General features: G+C 42.6%; 1 protein-coding gene and 1 long non-coding RNA gene across 2 annotated transcripts in view; one reads left to right on the top strand and one right to left on the bottom strand.

Moving 5' to 3' along the window:
- The window catches only part of LOC310834013, a 224,134-nt gene that overhangs the window by 99,615 nt on the left and 96,564 nt on the right, over positions 1-27,955 (bottom strand). The gene's annotated exons all lie outside the window — the stretch shown is intronic.
- Positions 864-13,799, top strand: DAPL1 (death associated protein like 1). Its single transcript, XM_083715572.1, has 4 exons — positions 864-1,433; positions 5,480-5,567; positions 8,085-8,145; positions 12,503-13,799. The coding sequence occupies exons 1-4, from the start codon at positions 1,373-1,375 to the stop codon at positions 12,614-12,616; spliced, it is 324 nt and encodes a 107-aa protein (XP_083571698.1). The 5' UTR covers positions 864-1,372; the 3' UTR covers positions 12,617-13,799.

Consider the following 27,955-nt stretch of genomic DNA (forward strand, 5'->3'; position numbering starts at 1 on the left):
TTCAGCCACTGGAGAGTTGGCAGTAAAGAGAAACTCTTTGCCCACATGGTTCAAAGTAAAATGTTTTATTGCCTTGAGTCACAAGACAATTATTCACACTACATACATGAATGTAGAGATGTTCAAGCATCATAAGCTATACACTAATAACGAACCTGGTCTTAGGAGGTTGTAATCAAAATCATGGACGTAGCCAGGTTTTATGTTGGGGGGCACAGAACCAAGTTATTTGTCATGCGATTGGTTATTTATTTATTTCTATTTGTTTACTTGATTTAGGGCAGGGGTTGGCAAGGTTTACCTCGCCTGGGCCGGTTCACTCCAACGGAGATCCCTCCATGGGCTGGATCACATGTGCGATTTCTGGCATCTGTGCAGACGCGATTTCCGGCGCCATGGAAGCGAGTCCCCACGCCGCACTGCGCTGGTTTAGCGAAGCGCGCAGGGACTCACCGAGCGGGTGGCTCGGTTCGGAGGCAGCTCATGGGCCGGTTAAATGACCCTTGTGGGCCACTTGTGGCCCATGGGCCTTAGGTTGCCAACCTCTGATTTAGGGGGTGCAGCTGCACCCCCCCCCCCGGCTAGGCCGATGATCAAAATGGTAAGAGACTCAAACTGAAGACTTTTCTTCCCCAACGTTTATTTTTTGGGGGGAATAAATAATAAATTCACACAAGACTGTTGTTTTATGGCTATCTTTTGTAGGTTATCTTGAAAATCTATATTAATAAAAATATTTTTGTGGTTGGTTTTTTTTTAAAAAAACTGCTGGATGCTGGTGACTATTTATCTGTCTACAAACATACACATTTCTCTGAGAAAGTGTGGGAATGAGTCATGCCAGAAGCCTGTGGCCTTGAACTGGCCCACCACAGCTGGCATTCCAACTCTGAACAGAAATCAGGAGGGAGGGAAGGGCAACTTGGAGAGACAAACCCAAGCACAAATAATACAACTAACACCAATATTTCCATTACACTGACACTTAAGCTGCCGTGATACGTTTGTGCTTCTCTCTTTTTCCTTTGTGAGGGGAGATGCATGACGCACACGCCCCTTTATGTCTCTCAGAGCTTGCGCGCTACCAACTTGGCTGTGGACTTAGAGCCCTTCGAGGCCAAACTCAGAGCAACCCCAGCCCCTTTTTCTCTTGTTTTTTTTATTTCTTCCAGCCGCTAGACTCGAAGCTGGCAAAAGTTTATCTAGCTCTCTCTCCCCTTCCCCGCCCCTTTCCACCGCTGGCAGCAACGCCCCTCTTATTCGCACTGCCTCCTCCCCATAAAGGAGGAGCCGTCGACGGAGTGAGCAGAACGCAGTTCGTAGTCCGTAGCATCGCCCGCTTGCTTCGCAGTGCGCGTTTTGCTTAGCCATCATGACCAAGCCTGAAATGCCCGCGCCGGCCTCCCCGTTGAAAGTGGGGCGCTCCCCTGCAGGTAAGTCCTCGGAGGCAGGGCGGGAAGCTTAGCTGCGAGCTGGCGGGGACCTGTCTGTGGCTGGAGAGCCATATAGCAACCACGCTTACTCAGGAGGGGGCTAGTGAATGCATTCGGGTTTGCAGGGCTAGGTTAGCAGGGCTAGGACGGTGCGCTTCAGCACAAAATCCCGCCCTCTTTGGAGATGTTTGTTCCCTCAACAACAACAACAACCGTAGTTTTCTTGAATGAGGAATGAGGCAGGGTGTTACTGGCTCCTAATCTTTTGTGTGTCGCCTAACTGGAATTTATTCCCCCCAAAAAATAAATGTCGGAGACGAAAAGATGAGAGCCTCGAGGTTGTAAACAGTGGCGCAATAATGCTCCTTCTCTCCGCCCACCTTGGTGGGCGTGTGCTTCTCTTGCTGCCCTGGAAGTGTAGTTGTTATGTCAGCCTGTGGTAAAAGCTTTCTTCCCCGCCTCCCCAGATGCGTACGAGGGCCGAACTGCGCACGAGGCTAAGTGGGTCGTTAGAAACTACGGCAGGTCCCCTCCCCTCTGCGCTGAATGGGAGGCGGCGCGCAATGCGCCTAGGCGGAGCCGAGTTTCATGTAAAGCTCGGCCTCCAGAGCGCGATCTGCGGAAAAAAGAGGCGGCTCTCCCACTGAGTGTCATTTAAAGAGCGCTTAAACTAGCAAGCCTTAACAGTGGACCGTGCACGCGTGGTGTTCTCTCAGTACAGGCAATTCTGCATTTCTAGAGCTGCTCCCATTTGGAAGCTCGGCTGTAACAGAGCTTGTTTACCCCTCAAAGAGTTGCTTCAAACTTCAGACGTCTTCTCTTAACACACGTAGAAACCTTCAGGCTTCAGAGTTAGTGGCCTGTTGTTTGTAGTTAACAAACTTGTACTGTAGTTATTCCCAGGGCTTTTCAGGGGGAACTTGCTGGAACTTAGTTCCGGCACCTCTCAAGTGGGTTCTGGCAGCTCTCAGGTGGGTGCCATTGGTATTCATGGTGAATTCTGGCACCTCTCTTTCCAGAAAAATAGCACTGGTTATTCCTGGTTAGTACTGTAGTGGACACAGCAGTGACTCCTGAAATTTGTTGCTTCCCTGTAACAGTGATTAGCTACAGTGGTACCTCGGCTTACATGCGCTTCAGGTTACAAACGCTTCAGGTTACACACTCCACTAACCCAGAAATAGTGCTTCAGGTTAAGAACTTTGCTTCAGGATAAGAACAGAAATCGGGCTCTGGTGGCGCAGCAGCAGGAGGAGGCCCCATTAGCTAAAGTGGTGCTTCAGGTTAAGAACAGTTTCAGGTTAAGAACGGACCTCCGGAACAAATTAAGCACTTAACCTGAGGTACCACTGTAATGGTATTGCGACTTGTTGATGAGGTGTTTGAAAATCAAGGTGGTTAACAAAAACGTCCTAGATAAAAATATGAAAGCGAGGCTGTCCAGTCATCACTTTGCCCTGTGTGTAAAAACCAGTGTTTCCTCTAGCTAAGAATCATAGCGCTAAGCAGTTAAAAAGTCTTAAGTGTTTTTACTTTTCTTGGTTCCCACCAATTAGTGGTGAGCCAGGTTGCTCCCTGGAGCAAGACAGTTTGAGCATATTACACCAATCTTGGTTTGACTGCACTGGCTATCAATTAGTTTCCAGGCCCAATTCAAAGTGCTGGTTTTGATCTATAAAGCCTTAAATGGCTCAGGTCTGCAATACCTGAAGGACCACCTCTTTCCATATGAATCTACCAGGACCCTGAGATCATCTTCTGAGGCCCTCCTTCGTGTGCCTCCTCCTCGAGAGGTCTGGAGGGTGGCAACACAAGAACAGGCCTTCTGTGCAGCAGCTCCCCGTCTGTGGAATGCTCTCCCCAGGGAAGTTCGCCTGGTGCCTTCATTATATACCTTTAGGCGATAGGCAAAAATGTTCCTTTTTAACCAAACCTTTGGTTGATTTGATTGACATCCTATGCGCTTTTAGAATGTGGGGGTTGGGGGGGGTTAGTGGGTTGTTGTTTAATTTGATTATGTGGTTTGTGGTTTTATATTTTGATTTTATTCTGTGAACCACCCTGAGACTTCGGGGTATAGGGCAGTATATCAGTTCAATAAATAATAAATTAATAGGGCTGTGATTGAAAACAAGAGCGTGAGATTGTGGTGGTGAAGAAGACTGGATTAGGTGCAAGGCAATCTCAAAAAGAGACAATTGCACATACAGTACTTTTGTAACCGAAGAAAATCTTTAATATAAAATATTTCAATAAAATAAAAACCCTGCTCAAAGAATGAAGATTGAGACAGTAGATAAATTTCACCCTGACCTATCTTGCAGGGTTGTTATAACGATGAAAATAAGCATTAGTTTCCTAGCTGCACCAGGAATCGATGAAAGCTTGTAAAAATTGCAGCGTTTTTTTCTAATCAATCCAAGTCTTCCATATCTGAATGTCTAATGAAAGCTGCATTTCACCTCTTTTAACCACTCTTGTGCCTGAAGCTCATATCCAGGACTATTTTGTTTGTTTATTGTTAATTCAGTTTATTTCCCACTCTTTCTTCTGAAGCAGCCAAGGTACTATTTGCGGTACTTAATAAATTTATACCCTGCCTCTCCACAGAAATGTTTGAGGTGACTCACACAAATAAAATATGTAAACATATTACATAAATTTAAAACTAAAACTGAAAAGTGCAGATAAGACACCTTAAAAAAAAGGCAAATGAAAAGGACTTTATTTGGTTCCCAAAAAACACAAGTCGAGGCAGCAGAGGCACAAAGTTACAAATATGCCTTCATGTGAGGGCATTTAACCAAAGTTAAATTTAAGTCTCTGCTTAATCTGGCAGTTTTTAGATGTAATGTCTTGTATGACATGGGAAAAGAGTAATTTATTTCAACAATCATATCTGAAATATCTTTAAGTTCTTTTAAAGATGAGTTTGTTTGACGTTGCTCAACATTGAAATTATTGTTGCCAGGTCATCTTCAGCTTTAATTACTGCTAATTGGTTTTATAATTGACAGGCACGTTAACAGAGCATAATTATTACTTGGGAGAATGCAGACAGTCAAATGCATCATACCAGCACAAGAAGTACCTCTTTATTCTGAACTATTGGTGATAGATAAATGCAAACATTATTTGTCGTGGGGTATGCTCAGATCATGGCTACTTGGAGGCCAAATCTAGACTACAAAAGGTTTTGTTAGAACTCCAGGTTACTACTACTTTTTATATGATTTATCTAACCTATGGTTGCAAAGAAACTTTGAGATTGAAGGCAAAAACACTAAAATATAAATCTTCTCTCTCCATATTTTGCAATGTTAGCCAAACCCTTTCAAGGATAGATTTAACTTTTCCATGCTTGATGGCAAGGACTGTTAAGTTTTCTAAATAAGTGCAACATGCCCATTCTTAAGATGTATGGGAGCCACAATACAAACGTGTGGGACAGCAGTTGTATTATGGGTCTTCCCCACCTACATTCCTCCCTACTGGTGGGAAGGCAGAGTCACATGCAATTAATTAGTCTTTTCAAGGGACTATGTTATTGACCCATACTGCAGCTGTGTGGGATACAAACAAAAAGAAACACCTTTCTGTTTGTGCATGGGTGTAAAAGGCAGCAGTACAAACAAATTCATGAATGTTCTGTTCATAGAATCAAAGTGATCATATTAACAGTGTAGCTTAAGACCCACTGTACACCTGGGCAATAGTTTAATGATAAGAAGAGCACATGGTTTGTACATGTTGGTTAGATGGTTCACACCGTAACATAGGCAGATTGGGCTGGGAAAGATCTTGGACAGTCAGTGATGGACTATACCAAGCTAGGTGGACCAGTGGTCTAACCTGGTACAAGGCTACTTCCTGTGTCCCTGAGGAATGCAAGTGCTCCGGACTAAGTGCCTTGTGAATTAAAATCTGTATCTTGCCTGCCATTCTAAATATGTATTTGGCAACATATGTCTTGCATAATGTGAAACAGACCAATTGCTTGGGGGTTATCTGCCAGTCACACATGTTATCACTGCTTTCCTCTACAGTCAAAGCTGGAGGTATGAGAGTTGCCAAGAAGCTGGAGAATGCACCTGTTGAAAAAAGTACCAAAATCCCAGCGAGAGACAAGACTAGGTATGTGTGCGGTGGTGACTTGTCACGGTGTTAATTAGAATGACTACGTAGTGAATAAGTTCAGGTTTGTGGGAAAGAGGATATCCATTTATTTATTTATTATCTATTTTTAAAAATGAGTAAATATACAGCTATATCATAAAAATATAAGAGATATATCCACTTGAATTATAAATAATATTACTGACAACGATACTGTTGCAGCAAGCAATGAAGGTAAAGTAAAGAAAACCTGATAAAAAATTAAAATAAAATATATTCAGTGCTGAAAAATCATGCACAGGACGTTTTACACCCCCCGCCCCCCAAATCTAACAGTGTAAATCATGTTCAACTTTTATTCTTGGGAGGCCTTTGTGGCTCCCCAGCCATTAGAGGCTAACATCAGAGTAGGGCAATCCTAACCCTGGCCAGGCAGCAGTGAAGCATGGCAGAATTGTGTATCTGTATCTGAAGCCCTGCTCTTCATGGTGACTGGGGCAGAAGGGGATAGCAAGAACCCTGCTCTGTGTTACAATAGTTTGGAGCTGCAATAGCAATGAGGTCTGATACTATTAAGTGGTGACGGTGGGAGCAGCTTAGAATCTCAGGCCAGTTCAGACCCTCCATGCTCCCCCAACATTCCCATTTGGGGGCATGTTCTAGGCTCATACCAGTGGGAATCCAGCTGGTAAACTTGTGCACACATGCCATTTTGACGGACAGGAAGCTCTGTTCCAGAGGAGTGACACTGGCATCATTCCACAGACAGAGGTTGTCGGAGCTGTTTTAGGCTGAGTGGAGGGAAACTTTGGCCACATCCAATCTCCTCTCCCTTCTGCACAGTAAATAAGGAGTTTGGATTGCAGCCTTAGCATCAGGATGAAGCCTGTTGCCTAAAATTCCAGAACCAATACAAAATAGTCTCTTGGTTTGTTTTGCATTTTCCTCTTTCAAATAATAGCACAATAAATAACTAGCCCTGCAGACTTTTGTGACAAAGGTGGGATAGCTTATATGATACATGAGGCAAAATTCATACAGTTTAGTTTTTATCTAAAATGAGGTGCATAGAAAGTTGGAAATGGGTGCTTGTAAAATTCTTTGGCAGCCTTGAGAAGTTGCCAGTAATGCAATTGTGTGGAAAATCGTCTTTTTACTTTCGTCTGGGGCAAAAGTTTATTATTTATAGTAAAACCACACATGCACAAAAAAGCCCCATTGTGGTCTTCCTTTCACCTTGCAAACACTATTCCTGGAACTGAGCTGATAACGTTCACTTCCTCTGCACATAAAGCCTATAAAACAACCTGCTGCCACTAGGAAGTGGCTATTAAATGGGGGGGGGGGAACTATTTTAAGATGTGCTTGCTGAAATCTGTCAGGGGCTCAATTGTAGCTTAATCTTCTGGCTTCACAGCACAAAAGGAGCCTGTTTACACCATCTGTTATCCTGGGACAACAACCCCAGCCATTCCATTGGACTGTTGGAAAGAGAGAGAGAGATGGTTCTGCAGAGCCTCTCCCATTAACTTTGCAGAAAGACCAGCAACTTCAGGCTTCTTCCTCCTCTTGCAACCTTTGATTTCCAGCTTGTCCGTAGAATAATTCCCTAACTATGAGACAGTGCCTATGTTTTCTTTTTTTCCTTCCTCACTCTCAGTTACTTTTCCTTTTGTGTCATGTCTTTTAAATTGAAGGCCTAACTAAGGGCAGAACTGTCTCATCACTGGCATTTGTATCTTGCTGTGGGGTGAAAAGCAGGATAAAAATGCTTCAAATAAATAGCATCCCAGAAATCATTCAGCCCTAATACAGTTGCATGTACAAGACATTAGCTGCACCTTGTACTTGTCTGTTCCATCTCTACATAAGTAAGAACCGGTTAATATTACATATAAATTATGTAGAATACTTGGAAGAAAGAACAATGCACGTGTGATTTTTGGTTCTTACATACTTGCAGTAGAAGTATAGATTTGGTTGCGTCCTGCCTGTGGTGAAAAACTGTATTTGTATCTTGACCTACTCATCTCAGAGCTTGATCAGTCCTCTGATTTAGACCTTGATTGTATCCAAAGGAGCCCTAAATATGTTACCTATCTTTTCCTCATGCCCTTCTGGCACTATTTGATCCAAAGTCAATACATTGTGATCTATGCAAGATTAGCAATGACTTGACTGAGGGTCAAATTTAGCAACAGGTTAGCTCTTGTGTGCTTGGTTTTTGTTTACAATGTAGTAGCTGTTGCGGGGTGGGGATCTGGATTGAGACCAGGAAGAAGGGATCTAAATTATTTCCCTTACCCTCAGTCTCTTTCTGGATTGTGGACATTGCAGCTGCTATTTAGTAAACAGGATACAAGCCCACAAAGACCAGTCGTGTGCTTACTGCAACATCTAGGTTGTCGCTAAATTAATATAAGCAAAGCAAAGTGCTCTGCAGGTTAGGATTGGGTGGGGGAGAATTTAACAAACAGCATGAAGGGTTCTGGGAAGATTAAAGCCCTGGTTAACTTTCTTTTCCTTACTCCACAGCTCTCTCAATGTCATAAAAATGCAAAGCATGAGTATTCTGCTTTCAGATGCACTAGATAAAGTAAGTACACGCAAAGTTGCCTTCAAGATTTCTCATTATTAATTATACATCAATGATTATTTAAAAAAAAGAAACCTTCAAAAAAATGTAGCAGTCTTCATCTGTTGTCGAAAAATCAACCATGAGCCTCGAGACCCTTTAAAGCATGACAGATTTTTTGTGGACTTGAGCCCACTTCACCAGATGCATGAAGTGTTGTCCTTAATTGGCAGATATATAAAATACATGGGTATAGAGGAAGCAGTGGGACCAAATGGCCATGAAAGGGAAGTTATACTCTCTTACAATTCTTTGTAAAGCTTAAACATATACATGGTAGGTACAGTGATTATTTGCAAATATGTACTAGCCAGGAATTTGTACTCATGAATTACTGCTACTGTGAATGGACACTGTACTTGTGCGCTTGTAACCAAACCATTGTATTTCTAAGCTAAACCATGGGTGAATGTGAACAGGCAAGTATGTGGTAAAAAATTCAGCAACGTTTTTCTTTCCTCAGTCTTGCTGCTGAACTTCCCAGAGCTAAGCCATGGTTTGGCTTAGCATTGTATCCAGTCCTGGGTTCATGGTTTGTCCAGGGAAGACAAACTAGGAGTCTGGGTTTGAACATAGCACTATTCCAGGCTATGGATAGGCTTTGGGGAGTGTGTCAGCAGCAGGGCTAAAGGAGGAGCAGAGTGGTCATGACTCTTTGTGAGTACCTGTATACTTGTTCACACTTAGATATGGTTTGATGTATCATCATGTGCAAACTGAGCCAATTGTATTTCGGGCCTAATTGTTCACCATTTTGGGGGGTTTATGCACATGCACACACAATTCCAACTGAGGGTAACTCTTCATGTATCTGATGAAGTCTACTCTAGTCCCATTAAAGCTTATGCCACAATAAATACGTTGGGTTTTAAAACATCACAAAGCTGCTTGTTAGATCTTGAATGGGTGCTGAATGGGGGGAGGGGGAGAATCAAGGATTGCCCCTTCTACCCATGGCTTCTTTTGTCTGAAACACAGCAAAATGTGGTCTCATCAGATGGAGAGAACTTGCTGAGAAGACAGGACTGGTAATAATTATGGCACCACTCAAACTGCGCTCTGCACTTGGACCCACCTCATGATGTTTGCTTGCTAAATATGAACAAACTGATCTTTTTTTGTGTGTATGGCCATTTGAAGCCTTAGTACATTGCAAGAAGGATTAATTTGTATATAATTTTATTAAGTTTTCCGTTTCTAAAATACTCATTTTACATCCTTAAGATATCAGTGGGACGTGGGTGGTGCTGTGGGTTAAACCACAGAGCCTAGGACAGAGCTCCCGTCGCTCGGTCCCTGCTCCTGCCAACCTAGCAGTTCGAAAGCACGTCAAAGTGCAAGTAGTTAAATAGGTACCGCTCCGGCGGGAAGGTAAACGGCGTTACTGTGTGCTGCTCTGGTTCACCAGAAGCTGCTTAGTCATGCTGGCCACATGACCTGGAAGCTGTATGCCGGCTCCCTCGGCCAATAAAGTGAGATGAGCGCCACAACCCCAGAGTCAGTCACGACTGGACCTAATGGTCAGGAGTCCCTTTACCTTTTTAAGATATCAGTGACTTCCCTCCTTCTCTTTCCATGGTTCATTTTACATATCATAAATCCCTGCATATTTTACAAAAACTATACAATTCAGTATTCCATTATTGCATCCATCAAAACTTGTTTACACTGTTGAATTTATCTTTATGCTGCCAGAATTTTCAGCTGCACACAATTATATATATATTCATTCAATAAACATTTTCCAATCTTCTTTAAATATATGTTCTTGTTCTCTTATTCTATATGTTAAGTCTGCGAGTTGAGCTTATCTTGTCAACTTAAGTTGTCATTCTTCTTCAGTTGGGATCTCACTCGTTTTCCATTTTGGGACTAACAAAACACAGGCTGCAGTAGTAGCATACATAAATAGAAGGGTTAAATTGGGTTTGGGGTTTTGTTTGTTTGTTTTGCTTCAAACAGCAATACATTTTTCATCTAGCTAAGTTCCTTGTGTCTTTTTGACAATTTCTTTTTGACATTTTTTTTACAAATGAGAAAGTTTAGTACAGCTTGAAGGCTGGTATTTTGACAGTAAGTCTTTTTGCTATGGGGTTGGTCAGTGGCACATGCTCTAGTGATCAGTGTACCACATAAATCTATCATTTGCATATGTTTCAGGAAGGATGTGCTGGTTTTAAAGCATTCTTTCAGAAGAAGGAAGAGAGTTTGTAGTGCATCTCTCTATCTGCTGTGTAGTCCTTTCTTTCTTTCTTTCTTTCTTTCTTTCTTTCTTTCTTTCTTTCTTTCTTTCTTTCTTTCTTTCTTGGTGACTTTTAAAAACATTGTTTTCCCACCTGCAGTTTGAAGCACAGCTTGCTCTACTGCCTTACTCCGCTCACCAGACTTGAAATGACTAGAACATTTCTAGGCAGCAGTCTTGCAGTTCAACAAATGCTGCACAGTTGCTACATATTATTTGCACAGGATCTAGTCACCTTCACTTAGCAATCTTTTCTGGTCATATCACACGTTTCTAAGTGCTCAGAGAGCAATAGCTTTGCTCAGGGCTCCCCCCCCCCCCAGCCGGAACTTGCTGGAACTCAGTTCCGGCACCTCGCAAGTAGGTGCCATTGCCATTATAAGAGAACAAGGGAGGCATTCATGGTAAGTTCTGGCACCTCTTTTTCTAGAAAAATAGCACTGACTTTCCTGGGGAAATGTGATTATTTCCCATAAGAAGTTGAATCATTTGATCTTGGAGGGCTATCTGAAATGAGTTGTCAGGTATCTTCTTCCTTGCTATTATTATTGTTTGTTTGTTTACCCTAACACTTGTGCTTAGCTAGAAAATAAAGGGCTTTTAAGGAAGCTGAACCTTGACTGGTCGCAAGTCAAAAGCAAGGTGGGGGGAACCTTTGCCAGTGTTATTATGGTGGGCTTTGCTAGGCACACACAACAAACAAGTGCATCTCCTTAGAAGTGTGATAGAAGGAGCTAACGCCACTTGCTTTTGGTTTCGGAGCTGGATACCACTTAGTTGGCAGTGTAGCCAGAGCATAGTAAAAGAATTAGAAAACATTAAGGGTGCTTTTAGATGTGGTGAACGTTGTGTTAGTTTTCCTGATTATAATGCTAGTGGCTCTGTCCCAATTTCTAATTTTCCTTTCACACTGCAGTACTTATTGCAGGGGCACCATATCATGGGGGCCAAGCTATTACTGCCCCCCCCCAATAATTTTTTTGGGGGGGCAGGTCCCTCCAGTGTTCCAAGAGATCAGGGAGTGGAGGAGGCTGAGTGCAGAGCCAAGCATAGCACAGCTTCTGTGGCTGGCTCCTCCTGCTGCCGTGGAAAGAGGCCCCAGCTCCATCGCATTGTCGTGCATGTGATGTCATACATGTGTGTTGTGATGCTGCAGGCCCCCCCCCATATGTAGCACAATTTGGCGCCTCTGACTTATTGTCTTATAGAAATGCGGCTTTTTGGCGCATTGATATAATGGTGCATTACATTGAATTTCATTCACACCAGAGGGCATGGTGTGACCCAACAATGAATGTCATTGGACATCATGATACTCCCCCACACTTTCTGCACATGCGTGCTTCTCTTCCCCCATGAAAATGGCAGGGAAGAACGGCATACTGGTATGCCACCCCAAATTTTGTCACTTCAAACAGATTTTTTTTCTGGAATCAGATTAATGGATTATATAGTTTTCAGGAAGTCAGGTGGGGAAACATTGGGGAAACAGAATAAACTGCTGTGTGAATGCATCCTTGGGCTAGCAGCCATCTCCCAGGCTTCCTTTGCTATTGTTGACCTTGGCGCTAGGTCAAGGATGGGAGGTAGTGTTTATGTGCCTTTTTATCAGGCACTGAAAGGGGAAAACTAGGAGAGAGGGGGGAGGGTAGGCAAAGACCATCACATGTCTGTTCCCCTCATCATCTGCTGCTTCCATACCATATGTTATTTAAAGGAACTAAATGTTCTTCATGTGTGGGAAGTTTCTTTGTTTGTTTAGTGTGTGTTTTTTGTTCGGTATCAAAATTCTGTTTTTCAATCTGTTAGCTTCATAATTCTTCCCACCATCACCACCCGTGTTTTCTCTTAATGGGTCTTTATTTCTTTTATCATTCTGATGATTAAATTGCAAGGTTTCTGCTGAAATGGTTGTGTTTTATTAATGTTGTAAGACGTTAAAAAAAAAAAAAAGCGGGGGTGTTTGTGCAGAACTAATAAGCCACTTCTGCCCGGTTGAATTTTAACGCTGATGGTTTGTAGTCAGGTATTCTTTCGTTCATATTCTTAACCTTTCCCTTTTCTTCAATCTTACAGCTCAGGCATAAATTTCCAGCCAGAGTCTCACAACATCAAAAGCCGCGGCCCACTCTGGAGAAGATTATACTGCCCAAAAGACTGTGCATTATTCAACAGCCTCGGAAATGTTAAACATGTAGAGTAAAATATTCATATATTTGACAGACTTGCTCTTAACATAACAGCACTTAGCTAAGGAAGCAGTAAATGGACCAAATGGCTCCAGCAATATCTACTTTGTATTTCTCTTGCAATAAAAACTGTGTATGTTCAGTTTTTCATCCCACCCATGTCTTGAAATTTTGTTTGACTTTTCTTTGTGTTTTTTGCATAGCTTCTGATTGGCCACAATACCCTTGTTTTAACATTCCCAAACCATCTTATCACAGCAGTTACTGCTTTGAACAGACAAGGAGTTTTTCTCTAGCCATAACATTGACAAGGTAGTCATGTTATTGCCTCTTTATGCTTTCACACCTCTTTCACACCTGGGAATGTGGACACATTGGAAAAAAGTAGGATTGCTAAGTCTTCCTAACTTCTGCAGGTCAACTGACTAGAATTTCTGATGAAGCAGATCTTTGCTGGTACAATACATTAATAAGCACCCAGATAAAGTGGGTCATTTTTACCCATAAAAAATGATGCTAGGGTTCAGTCCTGTTTTGAAAAACCACCCTACCTGCCTCTGAAAGCACATCTTAATACCAGATTTGTGAGGACAACCTGCGGTTGGATAGCAGTGAAGAAGCACTGGCTTATTAATATATGGTTAAGTCAATTTTGTATTTCTTTTTTTTCCCTGGTGTGTGTTTAAACTTTTCTTGAGTTGAAGATGTAATGCTACATTTTGGGGGGGGGGGGTTGCTATTGCATTAGCCAACTAGAATGCAGTTTGCTGTCAGTGATGGATAAATACTTATCCATCTGGGATGACGCTATGTTTTTTGTTTTCTAGTATTTCAGCAGTGTTAGAAAATAGAAGAGAGACCATTAAGAATTCTGTTCTGTTCAAGGTTAAGTGCTTGCAAGGTAACTCTTGTTTCCTATACTGTTAAAGCCAATGACTTGTTTTTTACAGACTTTAGGAGCTGAATTTATTCCCAGTAACAGCTACATAGTGCCTTGTATGGGAGCTGTCTTGTGAGGAACAATTAATTGACATAACCATTGCAGAACCTCCAAGCTATAGAAACATCTACAGGATGAAGAGTTTGGTGTGAATCTTGGGGTTCTGTGTGACACATCCATCACTGTCGCTTGTCTGTAAATTTAATACTTGCATGCAATAAAGAGCATTTACTTATCTACTTAACTCCTTAGTTTCTAGACTTGGTTTGTTGTTCTGCTTTCAGTGTTACATGCTACTTAATTTACTAGCAGCCTGCAGCCGACCTGATGTGTGCAAGTTGATAAAAGCGCTCTTCTGTCTTCAACAAACCTGAAACAGAGGTGACAAAACAAATAGATATGTTTAGGCTTAAGAAAAAGCTGGTTTTCCCTTTTCCCTTTATTGGTGTTTAAACTGTTGCATAAGCATGTCTGGACCATTATGTTTTCCTGATCCTGACACAACTGGTGATTCTTAAACAAGGGAAGTAAATTATAGGAAAAGCAGGAGCCCTATACAACTTACTACAAGGGGCCTGGTTTGTCATGTATTGTGTCCTACCATGTACATGACAATGGTAAATTTGGTTTAAAACTTAAATTACCAAAGCTGAATGGCATCCTTCAAGAGTTATTCATAAAATTACTGATCTTCAAACTTGCCCCTAAAATTAGCCTGCAGCCTGCATACCATAGGCTTGGAAAGTGCCAACATAATGGTATTTTTAAAAAGGTGGGAATAAAGTATCCTGAAATTTACAGTCCAGTTAGCTTAAAATGCTATTTTTAAATACAGAATTAGCAACCATATGAAATAACAGGCCTTGCTGGGGATATAGTGATTTCTACAAGGAAAGGTCTCATCTTCCCAATCTTCTGGAGTTCTAGGGGAACGTCAACAGGTGTGACTTTAAATACTTAGCTTCTGAAAAGCTTTTGGCAAAAGTCCCTCACAAAAGAATTAAACTTAACAGTTGCTGGATAAGAAGACGGATCCTGGTACGGATTGCTGTCTGGTGAAATAAGAAGCAGAAAACGAGCAGTTACAGTAGAAGTAAGTAAGAAGTCTGTTCCTCCAAGCAGATTACAATGAATTCTAGAAGGTTCTCTCCAAACTGGATGAATGAGCAACAAAATTATGTTTGCTGTAATGAGTCAGTGGGAAGAATTGGGGTGGGAAATCTAACTTCATAAATATGCCAATGGTGTCTGAACTGACAGTTACTAACAAACAAAGATATATTGGTGGTGTTGGGATTGGGTAGTACAAAGAAGACAGAAGCATGAATTAGCTGTGAAAACTCCAGGGTGTTTACTTGCTGATTATCAGGGCCAATAGAGACGAGGCCAGTAGTCTCATGGGCACCTTCCCTTGTCTCAAAAGAATCCGGCAGGAGGCCAGGGAGCTCAGAAAACATGCCCATTGGCTGGCCAGGGAATTGATCATTTTAAGAATTGTGCAAGTTAAAAAGGGGATGGAACATAGGAGCAGTGGACTGGAAACCACAGTCCATCTCTAGCTTCTGTAGAAGCAAGTTGCTTAACTGTTTTGCCCCATGGGCTTCTCTGCAACAGCATAGTACGACACCGGAATATATTGGAAACTGGGCTCTAAGTGGTGTTACATGATAGTTATCGCTCCAGCTTGCAGAATTCTCCCAGCAACTGCAGTTTTCAAAGTGTTCAAAGGCAGCCCCATGCATTGCAGTAATCTAACCACAGATTAATCAGACTATTGAAGCCAAGTTAGAGGTGTGTCTTGCCTACTAACAAAAGCTAATAAAATGTAAAGTGTAGTTGAAGCCACTTGCTCCTCCAGAGCTCCTTCAGGTTTGTGGGAACCCCGTCCAGAAGATGAAATGCCCTGCGCAGAACTGGTTGAATATCTAATACTAAACATGCTATACAAAAGCTGCTGTTGTTATTTTCAATTATTACTTTCCCTTCACCCTAAGGGTCCAGTGTGGGTTACAGCAATTGCAACATTTGGACTAACCACATTTATAGTCCTAACTGTCTTACTTGGTAATTAGTCAATCAGTAGAATATTACCCTTCTTTAAAGTTTAAGAAAAGCCCTTATATGCTTGTGAAATAGATCATATTTCACATTCTGAAATGTGGCTTCTCTATGGCTTGTTGCCAGTTTAATTAAAAACCGTCTAATTAGTAAGTACTGAAGGAAGAGAGGCTGCACTCCACTGAATAACTGAACAGTATCTGCATATGAAAGGACAGTGGTATTTACTCACCATATCTAAATATCTAGCCAAACGCTTTTCCCACAACACTTCATAATTGCCACATAGATGTCATACGTTCAGCATGTAAATATGTGATGATAATGAGTGACATCTGGACTCAAAATCTTTTGGAATGCATCCCAAGTCTTTGAAAGCGAATATATCAAAACATACTTCAGTTTAGTTTATCTTTTCTTTTTTCTTCTTTTTTAGCATGGCACCATTAAATTCAAGGGTATCCCAGTTCATTCATTTAAAGCTCTTTTCAGTTTTAAAACATCTGACCTTTACCAATCCTTTCTTTCTAACAGCCAATAAACAAAGCACCATTATTTGAGGGACAGACTGATCAGATTAGTTATCTTTGCAGTGGTGGGTTTTTTTTGGTTCTTCAGAATTATTTAAGTACAGTATAGGCTATTGTGGTGGCCATTTTCTGTTATTGCCACCAGAGGGTAGTATATATCTACAATACATACAGTCTCAGACAGCTAAAATTGCCTGCTGGAGATGCTCCCTCCTTTATGCATTCTTTATAATTTGTTGTCAACCCACAAATGAAACAGCTGTTGCTGCACTCCCAGGTTAGTGTTATAGCAGCAAATAGGAATTGGCAGTGTATAGGGCAGGCCCTTCCCCACCCCCACCACTTCCCTGCCCTTGCGGAACTACATCAGCTTAAATGCAAGCACCCTAATTTAACTTACTTGACTTCACAGTTTGTACAGGTACAGTGAAATACACAGAATAATTCCTACAATGTCTGCAATAGTTTAAAATGTGATGCTTATCTTAATTAGGCTGCATACTGAAATGAAAAAAATGGGTTAAGTATAGCCATTAATTAGCAAAGCTTAATTAAATATGATCAGCAATCATTGTGATCTGATATATTGTTTGCTTGTTTTGTTTTGTTTTAAAAAATCTATACCAATAAAAACATAAGGTAAAGAGTCCAGTCGTGGCCGACTCTGGGGTTGCGGCGCTCATCTTGCTTTATTGGCCGAAGGAGCCGGAGTACAGCTTCCGGGTCATGTGGCCAGCATGACTAAGCTGCTTCTGGCGAACCAGAGCAGTGCATGGAAACGCCGTTTACCTTCCTGCCGGAGTGGTACCTATTTATCTACTTGTACTTTGACGTGCTTTCGAACTGCTAGGTTGGCAGGAGCAGGGACCGAACAACGGGAGCTCACCCCGTCGCGGGGATTCGAACCGCCAACCTTCTGATCGGCAAGTCCTAGGCTCAGTGGTTTAACCCACAGTGCCACCCCTGTCCCAATAAAAATATAGGAAAGTACAAATAATAGAACAATAAAAACAGTGTTTTTTCTTCTAGGGGGATGCAGGGGTACGTATACCCCTAAACATTTTGTGACTCTTTGTACTTCTGTCCATTTACTGTATTTATTTTCCCCGATTTGAACTATAAAATGATGATTTTCTTGAGTCAAAATGAAAGTACCCCTAAACATTTTTTTTAGGAAAAAAAGCACTGAATAAAAGTGTGTAAAATATACAACATTAAAAACCCATTTAAAAACGATGGCAGATTTGGAATCTGTATACTGGACTATTCAGGTTGTAATTCTGATGAGGGGGAATGCTTCAGCACATTAACTTGTATTTTAAAGACACAAGTTGCATTTGAAAATGTGTGCACCCTTCATAAAGGATGCAGCATGTGCATGTTATATGAAGTATATGTGTCCAAACACAATATGCACAGCCCAGAACAAAGTATGTTCTGAAAAGTGATTTCATCCAGGTCCGAGTTGGATTTGTTCCTATTGATCCAGCAGGGTTCAAATCTGGGGGAGCTGCCAGAGTGGATGGAAGTGCTAATAATTGAAAGAAGCAAAATGCAGACGTATGAAGCGAGGATTGGGCCGACGGATCAGAAGCCAGGGATAGGAGAGCAAGAAAAGAAGGTGATGTTGTTTCATTTATGAATTAGTTCCTATGATCTTGTTGGCATCAATACAAACAATTTCATCTCTTAATATAGATTCTGACATGGATAAAAATATCCATTTAGAAGACTTGTTCACTAAAGGCTCAATTCTGACATTATGCTGAAGGGGACCTCCTGATAAGATAAGAAGGCCTTCTCTTGCAAAGCAGAGTGATATAAGGGATGACAATGTGAGAACATAATTGACCTTGATGCATAATTGATTTCTGTTGCTCTGGGAATATTGGTAGCTGATTACAACTGGGACCAGTCAGCTTCATAAAGAAGTTGGTTTAAGCCCTTTGGCACTGGTGTCCGAAGGGAGATATTAGGTGGACCTCTCCCTGTGATGGACTAACCACATGCATGGTAAGCAGAGCTCAACTTTACTACTTGGGAGGGAAAACTCATCCTAAGGAGGTGGGAAGGATCTGAGAAGGCCGTGTATTGGCCAGTCCTCTGTCTCCACTGTGGTGATGGTAGAGAAATAATTGAAGATCCTGGAGATTGTGTCAGCTCCAGTAAGTGTTTGATTTTGGTAGCAGAATCTCTGACACATCCCCTGATAGCAGGGGTGAAACTAGGTTTTATTTCACCCAGGGTTAAAGACCCAGTTTAGCACACACACCCCATGCACATTTGCATACAGACACACACAGGCTGGCAGCCTCAATGGCGCCTCCCTGAAGGCTTCACGGGGGGGGGGAGGCAGTTAGGGACCCCCCTCCATAGCTATGGCTCTTCCTGATAGTACTGGCACATGCTAAATTTGGGCACAAGTTGCATTGCTGGTATTTTTAAACAAATGTTCATTGCCCTGGGCCTAATGGTCAAAGCAGATAAGGAACTGAATAAGTAATAAATGCAGATACATTGGCTTTATGGGGCAGGTGCCTGTAAAACAAGCACCTTAACTTCTTGATTGATTGCATGTGCAGAGCTGCTTAAATGCATGCAAAAGAGATTATTTACATAGTCAGTTCCTAGGTCAGGACAGCTGTTTCCTCTGTTTTGCAAAGTGGTGGTGAAATTCTCAGGGTTTTATATGCTCTGCAGGATTAATAATTCCAGTTCAGTGGTTTTAAAGGCTTCACGGGTGAATTGGGGAGAATACTGTATTGATCTCGGTGCAATATGCATACAGTAACACACATGATCACTTTAGAAGGCCAGTGTCAGCAACTCAGAGGGTCACCCTTTCCTTAATTAATAAACCACCCCTAGCTTTGGCTCAATAGAACAATAAACAGCAGCTAGAGATAACCGAGCCTTTTCTAGAGAGAGATAGGCAAGGGACTGTTGATTACATAGATCAATATGGATATAATATGCAAGCAGAAACACTAGCATGCCTGGAATGAAAAGCTGTGGAGGAGCTTGATGTGATTTGTAAGAACATTTCAACAATGGATTGGCAGTGTAAATGTGATTAAGGAGATGCTGCAGTTCCTGCATAAAGAAGATCCTGGAGATTGTGTGCCTGGCTCTCAGTTCAGGACTTGTGTGCTAAACTGGAATACAAGGAATCTGGGATTGTTGGAACCTTCATAAGGCTGGCGCTAGGTCTGAAGGCTTCCTTAGCATGGTGTGTCCTCCTTTGGTGGTCTCCTTCCTATGTTGGTGCTCCCCTCCATGACTTAACGTGGCAACAGGTGGTGGTGAAGAGGGGAGCAGTAGCAATGTTCTGATGAGTTTCACCTCTGACCCACTGCAGTGCTCAATTCAGATAGGACTGAGACACTGTGAGTGGGTGGTTCCTCTATCCACTCCAGAGGAAGGCATTCTGTTCTGGGTGGGGTTACACTCAACATGAAGGAGCAGGTATGCATCTTTGATGTATTCCTGGATTCAACACAAGGGTTCCTCAGTGACATGGAATGCATTCTACCATCTTTATTAGGTTGCAACCCAGCTGCAACTCTATTTTGGCTGGGATAGTCAAGCTTTTGTCGTCTATGCTCTGGTAACCTCTGGGTTAGACTACTGTAATGTGTTATATATGGGGCTGTATGTGGAAACTCCATCTAGTGCAGAATACAGTGCCTAGATTATTAGCTGGAAAAAGAAGGTGTGAACATAGAACGCCGATTTTGGCTACCATTTTGTTTCTGGGCCCAATTCAAAGCCCTTTTTGACATTTAAAACGTTATACCTCTATATGAAAAGGACTGCCATAAGAACTTGCCCAGACCCCAAGATCATAATCTGAGGACTTTCTCTGTGTGTGTCACCTCTGAGGGAGGTCTGGAAGGTGTCAGCAAGAGAACAGACCTTCCCTGTAGTAGCCTCTTTGTGTAATAATCTCCTTAGGGAGCCCCGCCTAGCACCAATCTTGCCATTGATTTGGCACCAAAAATGTTTTTGCTTTTCCAGATAACTGGGCAAAACCCGTTACATTATATTGCACTGTTAAATCTGCTTTTAATAACATTTATGTGGTTTTTATTGTATTTTTTACTTTGGCTGTAATTCGCTTCAGGACTTTTTTTCCATGGAAAGATTGATTGAATGACCGAACCATTTAAATTTTTCATAGTGCACTATACCAACGCTGTATCAGGAGCACTCCAGGGCACTGTAGGAAATTTAAACGATGCTCTAAGCCACCACAGTACACACAGGGGTACTGGAAAAGGGGTGTCTGGGGCAGACATCAGCAGCCCCAGCCTCTGCCCAAGGATGTCAGGTGTTGACGCTAGATCCGGTATATGCTGCTCTGAGGTACACCACTTTGCACTGTGACCATGTTACTCTGTGCTTGTATGGTTCATAATAGGCATAGGCAAACTCAGCCCTCCAGATGCTTTGGGACTGCAGCTCCCATCATCCCTGACCACTGGTCCTGTTATCTAGGGGTGATGGGAGTTGTAGTCCCAAAACATCTGGAGGGCTGTGTTGGCCTAGGCCTGGTTCATATCATAGGCTGGTGCAGACAGGCAGAATGGAAACACAGACAAGCGCAAGCTACAAAGGACAAAAGTGATCTTGACAAACATATTTAGCCTTTCGGTATCATCATATGGAAGATAGCAAAAGTGCCTTATATTCAAATACAGATTCCCTCCCTCAACACACATGTGCACGCATGCATGCGCACACACACACACACACACACACACACACTCACTTCATATGACATCCTCTAAGAAAATCCAAATAATTAATAAGAGAGCAATCAAGAATGCATGGCTTATTTTCCCTTCCATGCTGTGTGTGGCCAGGTTCAATCTTGTCTATATGCTGCTTCTGCTTTTTTTTGAAGTGACATTGAAAAAACGTGTCTTTGTGGAATCCCATGAGCTTCCTGACAATAATTAGTTTCACAGTAACCACCCAGCAGCATCAGAACTGATTGACAAATAAATTAACTCTGACAGCCAGCAGCCTGAAATAATCAAAAGCAGATAGCAATTTTCCTCAAGCAGCAGGCCACAAAAACAGAAAAAACCCTCATAAATCACGTACAGGAAAATATTCTTATCCTACTCTAAATCAAGAATCCAGCTCTTCAAATATGTCCAATTTTGTCCCATCTAGTGAGTGTGTTGTCCTTTTGTTCTACGTTGCTCGAGTTAAATCAATCTGCCTTACTGCTTTTCTGTGGGATTCACTATTTACAGTTTTACCAAACAATGTTCTGATTTCTTTTTTATTGACAGAGTTAGGTGATGCACATACAAAGTAGAAGAGCCTTGTGACCATGCATGAGTTGCTTCTCCCTCTTTTAAAAAGGTAAAGGGACCTCTGGCCATTAGGTCTAGTCGTGACCGACTCTGGGGTTGCTCGCTCATCTCGCTTTATTGGCTGAGGGAGCCGGCGTACAGCTTCCGGGTCATGTGGCCAGCAGGACTAAGCTGTTTCTGGCGAACCAGAGCAGTGTGTGCACTATTCATCTACTTTAGGAATGATAGGACCTTATCTTATATCTTAACATTTTCCAAGCCATCATAACTAAGGTGACCAGCTACAATGCCCATAACGTATCTGTAAATAGTGAATATCAATGTTTTCTCAACCCTGCATAGTAAACAACAAACTCTCTACTACACACTTGGTATGGAAGGTGTTTCCTGCATTCCATCCACCCTAGATCAGGGTTGGGAAACCTGCTGTGGCCCTCCAGATATTTCTGGACTACAACTCCCATCATTCCTGATATCGACCATACTGGTTGGTGCTGATGGGAGATGGCCTCTAGCAACAGGAGGAGGGTCACAGTCCCTGCCCCCCGCAACAGTCTAATGAAGTAAAATGGTAAGTGCTTCCTTGAAATGTGTTGTATGAGGATTTTGGAAAATATTGAAATAGCCAACGTTATGAACTTTTGTTTCTGTGTCTTATTGTGTCAGGGTCTTTGATACCATACTATTTCCCAAGCATAAGCATTTACAGGCTACTATTTTCCTAGTTCAGAAACTGCCTTCTGTGTCAGTGGCTATGATCAGATGCATCACTTGAAATATCCCATAAACTGGAGAATATATAGACTGATATTCTGTACTACCTGGTTAAAAAAGAAAAGAAAGATAATGGTGTGATATTTTGAGTGAGTATTAATGTGATGCCTATCCTGACTAGTAGACTATAGGCCCATTAAGCACGTATTTGAATAATCTTTGGTGCCTATGACTATTAGCTGTCACAATCTCTCATAGCAATTAGTACATCAGGTTAATGTTTGGACAAAGATGAAAAACTGCTTCCCCTTTTAAAAAGTGGTTGGACGTAAATTACTTCGATGTGTTTTTGAAAGGATGAATTGTGATTCCCTATTCATTCTCCTCTCAGCTTTATGGATTTGCTGTATGTCTGAGCCTGGCTTCTGAAATGGTTGCCTTTCACATGCTCTGAAACTACACACCTTGGGTAATTATTAAGTAGCAGAGTCCAGTTTTGGCACAGTTAATCCTTGCCTTATCAGATCGGAGGTGCAATGCTACCCAACCGGAGCACGTCAAAGTTAATGGCAGAGGGATAAGGTTTTCAGGGTAAGGGAGATATGTCTGTGGTGTTTACTTATAATTGTGCATATACTTATAGTTTTTTGTTTTATTGTGAACTGATTGCACACCAGTAAAGAAGCTGTTCTCTCTCAAATGCAAGGATCTGAATTCATTGAGTTGGGGGCAGGGGAAAAGAAAAGAAAACAAATACCAAGAGAAGGAAGGAAAGCGATGGAGGGATCCAAGGATAGTCCTTAGACTTAAATTGTTTCAGGAAGTACTCGTGCAACCGTCTGAAGATTTCATCAAAGGATTCCAGATAAATTAGCCATTCCCCCCCAGCAGACCATTGCACAATCTCTGACTATGAGTACAAGAATATTATTGTGCTGCTCTTGTAATGCAGGCTGTGTTTGGGGTTTGCAGTTTCAGCCTCCAAAGTCTTCTTATCATCAAGAGAGCTCTGTGAAGCCATCAGTGCTCATAATTCTAGCTGGCAAGGGTTTGAAAGTCCGCCACTGCACAAAACAGTCAGCTTTGCTTATTGCAGCTCCTCCTCACTTTAGCACCACAGTTCTGCAAAAACCTGAAAGTACTGAAAATCTTTCTCATGCTCTGCTGTTAAAGATTTCTCTGCTAGGTAGAATGTTGCAACTGTGCCAGAGGCCAGAACCTTCCTAGCGCCAGAGGAAGAAGGAAAGAGAGAGGGGCTAGAGGTCTCAGAAGTATGAGTGCCAGTACCGGGAATCCGTATTGCTCATTCGTCTGACTTTGGAAATATCAGCAGGTACTGCTATGCATAAATTTAAAAAAGCAGCTAAGAACAGCCAGACTGATTCACATAGTAGTGCAGTGTGATTTAAACTGTGTCTGAAAATATTAAAAGCAGAAGGAACCCTTGGAACACCACAATTTGTTGGACTCCAGCACCCAGGATGGCCAATTTTCAAGATTGGTGGGAACAGGAATCCACAGCATCTTGAGATCCACTGGTTCCCTTCTCCTGATTAAAAGGAGCAGTGCCCTAATGTTGAACAGCAAGCATATGACCTGCTACCTACAGCCAGGCAGTTGCAGAAATGAGAGTGAGCATGAAGCTGGATTTAATCTGTGATAAAGGGTAAAGGGACCCCTGACCATTAGGTCCAGTCGCGGACTCTGGGCTTGCGGCGCTCATCTCGCTTTATTGGCCGAGGGAGCCGGCGTACAGCTTCCGGGTCATGTGGCCAGCATGACTAAGCCGCTTCTGGCGAACCAGAGCAGTGCACGGAAACGCCATTTACCTTCCCACTGGAGTGGTACTTATTTATCTACTTGCACTTTGACATGCTTTCGAACTGCTAGGTTGGCAGGAGCTGGGACCGAGCAACGAGAGCTCACCCCTTCGCGGGGATTCGAACCGCTGACCTTCTGATTGGCAAGCCCTAGGCTCTGTGGTTTAGACCATAGAACCGCCCGCGTCCCTTTAATCTGTGATAGTCCACCACAATTTGAGTTACACTGAAGAATACTGCTGGAAAAGCCTGTTTTTTCCCTAACACTTTTTCTTAGAAAGCAATCTTGCGAAGAAGGTGCTTGTTGGAGTTGGGAGAGGGTACTCTGGTTTCACCTCAGATCGTATAAATCTTTCCCCCTTTTACCAAACATTAGGCAAAGCCTGTTTTAGGAAGCAAATGCTAGGGGCAGGGAGCAGAGGTGGGGTTTTGGAGGACAGATCTCTGTGCCATTTGGCTTGGCCTGTTGCTTTCAGATGCAGTGGAGGATACCACTCCGTCACCAGTGTTGGAAGTAAGATTCAACTATTAGTCTGGCCTGCTTCTGTCTGTGATGTGAGTGCATGTCTCTTGTCCTTGGGCAACCAGGAGGTTGTAAAACAGACTGGAGAGGCCTAGGGTAGGTGTAGAGAAGAATGGAGCTTTGATCACAACCATCTTTGCTGGGGCACCACCAACAATCCTTTGTAGTGTAATTATTATGTTCAGGAACATAGGAAGCTGCCTTAAACCACATCAGGCTGTCTACTCTGTCTACCACAGCTCGTCAGGGTTTCAGGCAGAGGGTGCTCCCATTACCACCTGCTACAGGCCCCTTTTAACTGCAGATGCCAGTGACTGAACCCTGGGCCCATTCGAAGCATGGGCTCTGTCACTGAGCTGTGGCCCTGCCCCCTTTAAGAGCATGATCCCTTGGAGGCAAGCACTTACGCTCTTGCTAGAAAAACAACGAGAGCCTTGTGGCACCATAAAAGCTCAGTAGATTTATTGTGGCATAAGCTTCCACGGACCAGAGCCTACTTAATTATCTAGGAGTAAGATTTCATTCATCAAAGCGTAGCCTAGTTGGAGGAAATAAGCAAACCACCAGTTTGTCCTCCCTGTGTTCTATGTACAATAAATTTGTCTCCCCCACAAACACACCTTTTAAAAAATTCTACCCTGTTGTGGGTTTCTGGTGCTGGAGACAAATGATTTCTTACATGGTGCAATTTGCTCTTATTGCTGGGCACTTCAGAAATTAAATGGAGGATATTTTAAAATTTAGTGTACTAACTCATTCCTGTTCACTTAACATTTATTTCTGTTCATAAGTCTCAAATGTCCCTCTTTCTCAATTATCCCAAGTTGGACAGTAAAGAAAGATCTTGTGAGCCTTCTTTGTTCTAAAGTTGGGAATTTAGTAGCACCACTTTCAACTTCCCACACATAATTCCTAGGTCAGGATATTGAAAATTCATCTGAGCAGGATTAGAGTTTATATATATATATATATATATATATATATATATATATATATATATATATGCTTTCGTAGATTTTCACGGGTACAGGAATGCAGGTTTTGGTGTCCTCGGGTGTCTTCCCGTGTAAAAGTTGGGGTGTCTAGGCGACGTTTCGACGAGGTCGCCTAGACACCCCAACTTTTACACGGGAAGACACCCGAGGACACCAAAACCTACATATATATATATATATATATATGATTATTTTCTGCAGACTTCTCCAGAAATGTGAAGACATACCACAGCCACATGGGTCTAGGCCACAACAGCAGCTAATTGCAAATTAGCAGTAAAAAGAAGATGAGCAACTCAGCCAATTTTCCCTAGGCAGAATTGCCCCCTTTAACAAAGTTGTTTACTGTAAGGACAGTTTTCCATAAGATCAGCATTTCCATTTCTTGTAACTTGGCAGAAACATCAAGGATTATCGGCATTATTATTTACATCTGTGGGCTTTCTGGAAGGAAAGATTGAAATTTCCTGCTAATTAAAGTCATTTGGCTTTACTGAACCCACACTGGGAAGCAGGAACTGCAGACAAGAAAGAACTGCAGATGCTTCTTTAAGACTGCAGGTTTTGGTCTTTTAAGACTGCAGGTTTTGGCACTCATCTCATGAGTCTTACCAAAGTGTAACTTTTAGGAGCATCAAAAGCCAATGAGTAGGATCTGTTCATATTTGAACACCAAACAATTTAAACAGGCATAGCATAATGGCCATGAGACAAACAGTGCGCTGCAAAAGATGCATGGCCATATTTATACCACGGTTCTCCCCCTTTGCTAAACCAAATCATTATTGACCCACCAGGGTTGCCAACCATCCAGGTTTGCCCCAGATTCTCCCGGAAATAACCTATCTCCAGGGATCTCCTGGAGCTAACCCGAGAGAATGGGCAAGCCACCATTCATTGCTGCCATGCCAACAAATGCTAGTTAAGGCATGTGCAAGGTGCTCTTGCCTGGTCATCGCTAGTCATCTGAGCCTTTAAGAAAAGGCCAGAGCTACAGGGGGCTGTTGATTGCCTCAGTTTTGGGCCAGGGCAGTGGAGAATCAAACCATGGAAACCATTCCTGGTTAAATGTTGCAAAATGGAGACTGGAGATTAGAAGCAGTGCCTGAGGGAGGAGAGAGAAGGAACTGGCTATTGACTCCAGCACAGTGCAGAGAGGACGTCTCTCAACTAAAAATGACACGACAGTGGTAATGACGAAGAAAAGCAGAAGCTTCACTTGGCTGATGCACAAACCCTCTCTCTGTATGCATGTTTGTGGAAGGCCTGCAGCTCTCAGTGGCAGCAAGAGGCCCTGTCTCCAGGTAGGGGGAGAGACCCCTGCCTGAAACGCTTCAGAGCCACTGCCCTTAAGTTCCTTTGGACTACAGTGGTACCTCTGGTTACGTACGTAATTCATTCCGGAGGTCAGTTCTTAACCTGAAACTGTTCTTAATCTGAAGCACCACTTTAGCTAATGGGGCCTCCCGCTGCTGCCACCACATGATTTCTGTTCTCATGCTGAAGCAAAGTTATTAACCTGAGGTACTATTGCTGGGTTAGCGGAGTCTGTAACCTGAAGCGTATGTAACCCGAGGTACCGCTGTACATCAAAACATCAAGAGGGCACCTGTTTGGCGGAGACTAGTACTGTCTAGGTACTAGGGACGCGGGTGGCACTGTGGGTAAAATCTCAGTGCCTAGGACTTGCCGATCGCATGGTCGGCGGTTCGAATCCCCGCAGCGGGGTGAGCTCCCGTCTTTCGGTCCCAGCTCCTGCCCACCTAGCAGTTTGAAAGCACCCTTAAGTGCAAGTAGATAAATAGGTACCGCTTTATAGCGGGAAGGTAAAAGGCGTTTCCGTGTACGGGCCGGGGTACCTTTACCTTTTAGTACTGTATAAACAATACTGTGCTGAATGGACCAAGGGGTCTGATTCAGAATAAGGCAACTTCCTGTGTTCCTATACCTGCTGAAAATAGGGAGGTACGTGTAGCTAAAAAATAGAAACCTTAGGGTTTTTTTAAAAAAAAAAAGGCAGAAGGAAAAATTAAGTGAAAAATAAACTCCCTAGCATTTTGTGTGAGTGTGTGTGGAAGTGGTTTAAAATGTACTCTTGCTACTACTTGGGAGGAAGATCATATGACAAGAACTGCGTATATCTGAAGCAGCTCCTTCTCTAAGGAAAACTGCTCGTTTCTACCATTAATATGACAGTCAAAAATCAAGCAGCTAAGTTTCTGTGGGGGTTTCTTTTTGCAGCAAGACCAAGACCACTTCTTCACATATTTTCTTCATGAAAAGCTATTTGCTAAATGCAGGGCTGAGCTGATCCAAGACAGCTGATGCCTGAAGTTAAATCCAACCAAAGCTTCAGGAGTGGAGGCCAGGAGATTCCAAGTGCAGCTAATGTCTTTCCGCCACTTTGTGGAATTCTGACATGGAGCGAATATA

This window comes from Podarcis gaigeae (assembly GCF_964106915.1).
Source record: "Podarcis gaigeae genome assembly, chromosome: 1".
Lineage (NCBI taxonomy): Eukaryota > Metazoa > Chordata > Lepidosauria > Squamata > Lacertidae > Podarcis > Podarcis gaigeae.

What these genes read in the sequence shown, in the direction of transcription:
- DAPL1 (XM_083715572.1), top strand. Translation starts at nt 1,373, where the DNA reads ATGACCAAGCCTGAAATGCCCGCGCCGGCCTCCCCGTTGAAAGTGGGG. An exon ending in AGTGGGGCGCTCCCCTGCAG is followed by an intron (nt 1,434 to 5,479) that starts GTAAGTCCTCGG and finishes TTTCCTCTACAG; the next exon opens with TCAAAGCTGGAGGTATGAGA. An exon ending in TTTCAGATGCACTAGATAAA is followed by an intron (nt 8,146 to 12,502) that starts GTAAGTACACGC and finishes TCAATCTTACAG; the next exon opens with CTCAGGCATAAATTTCCAGC.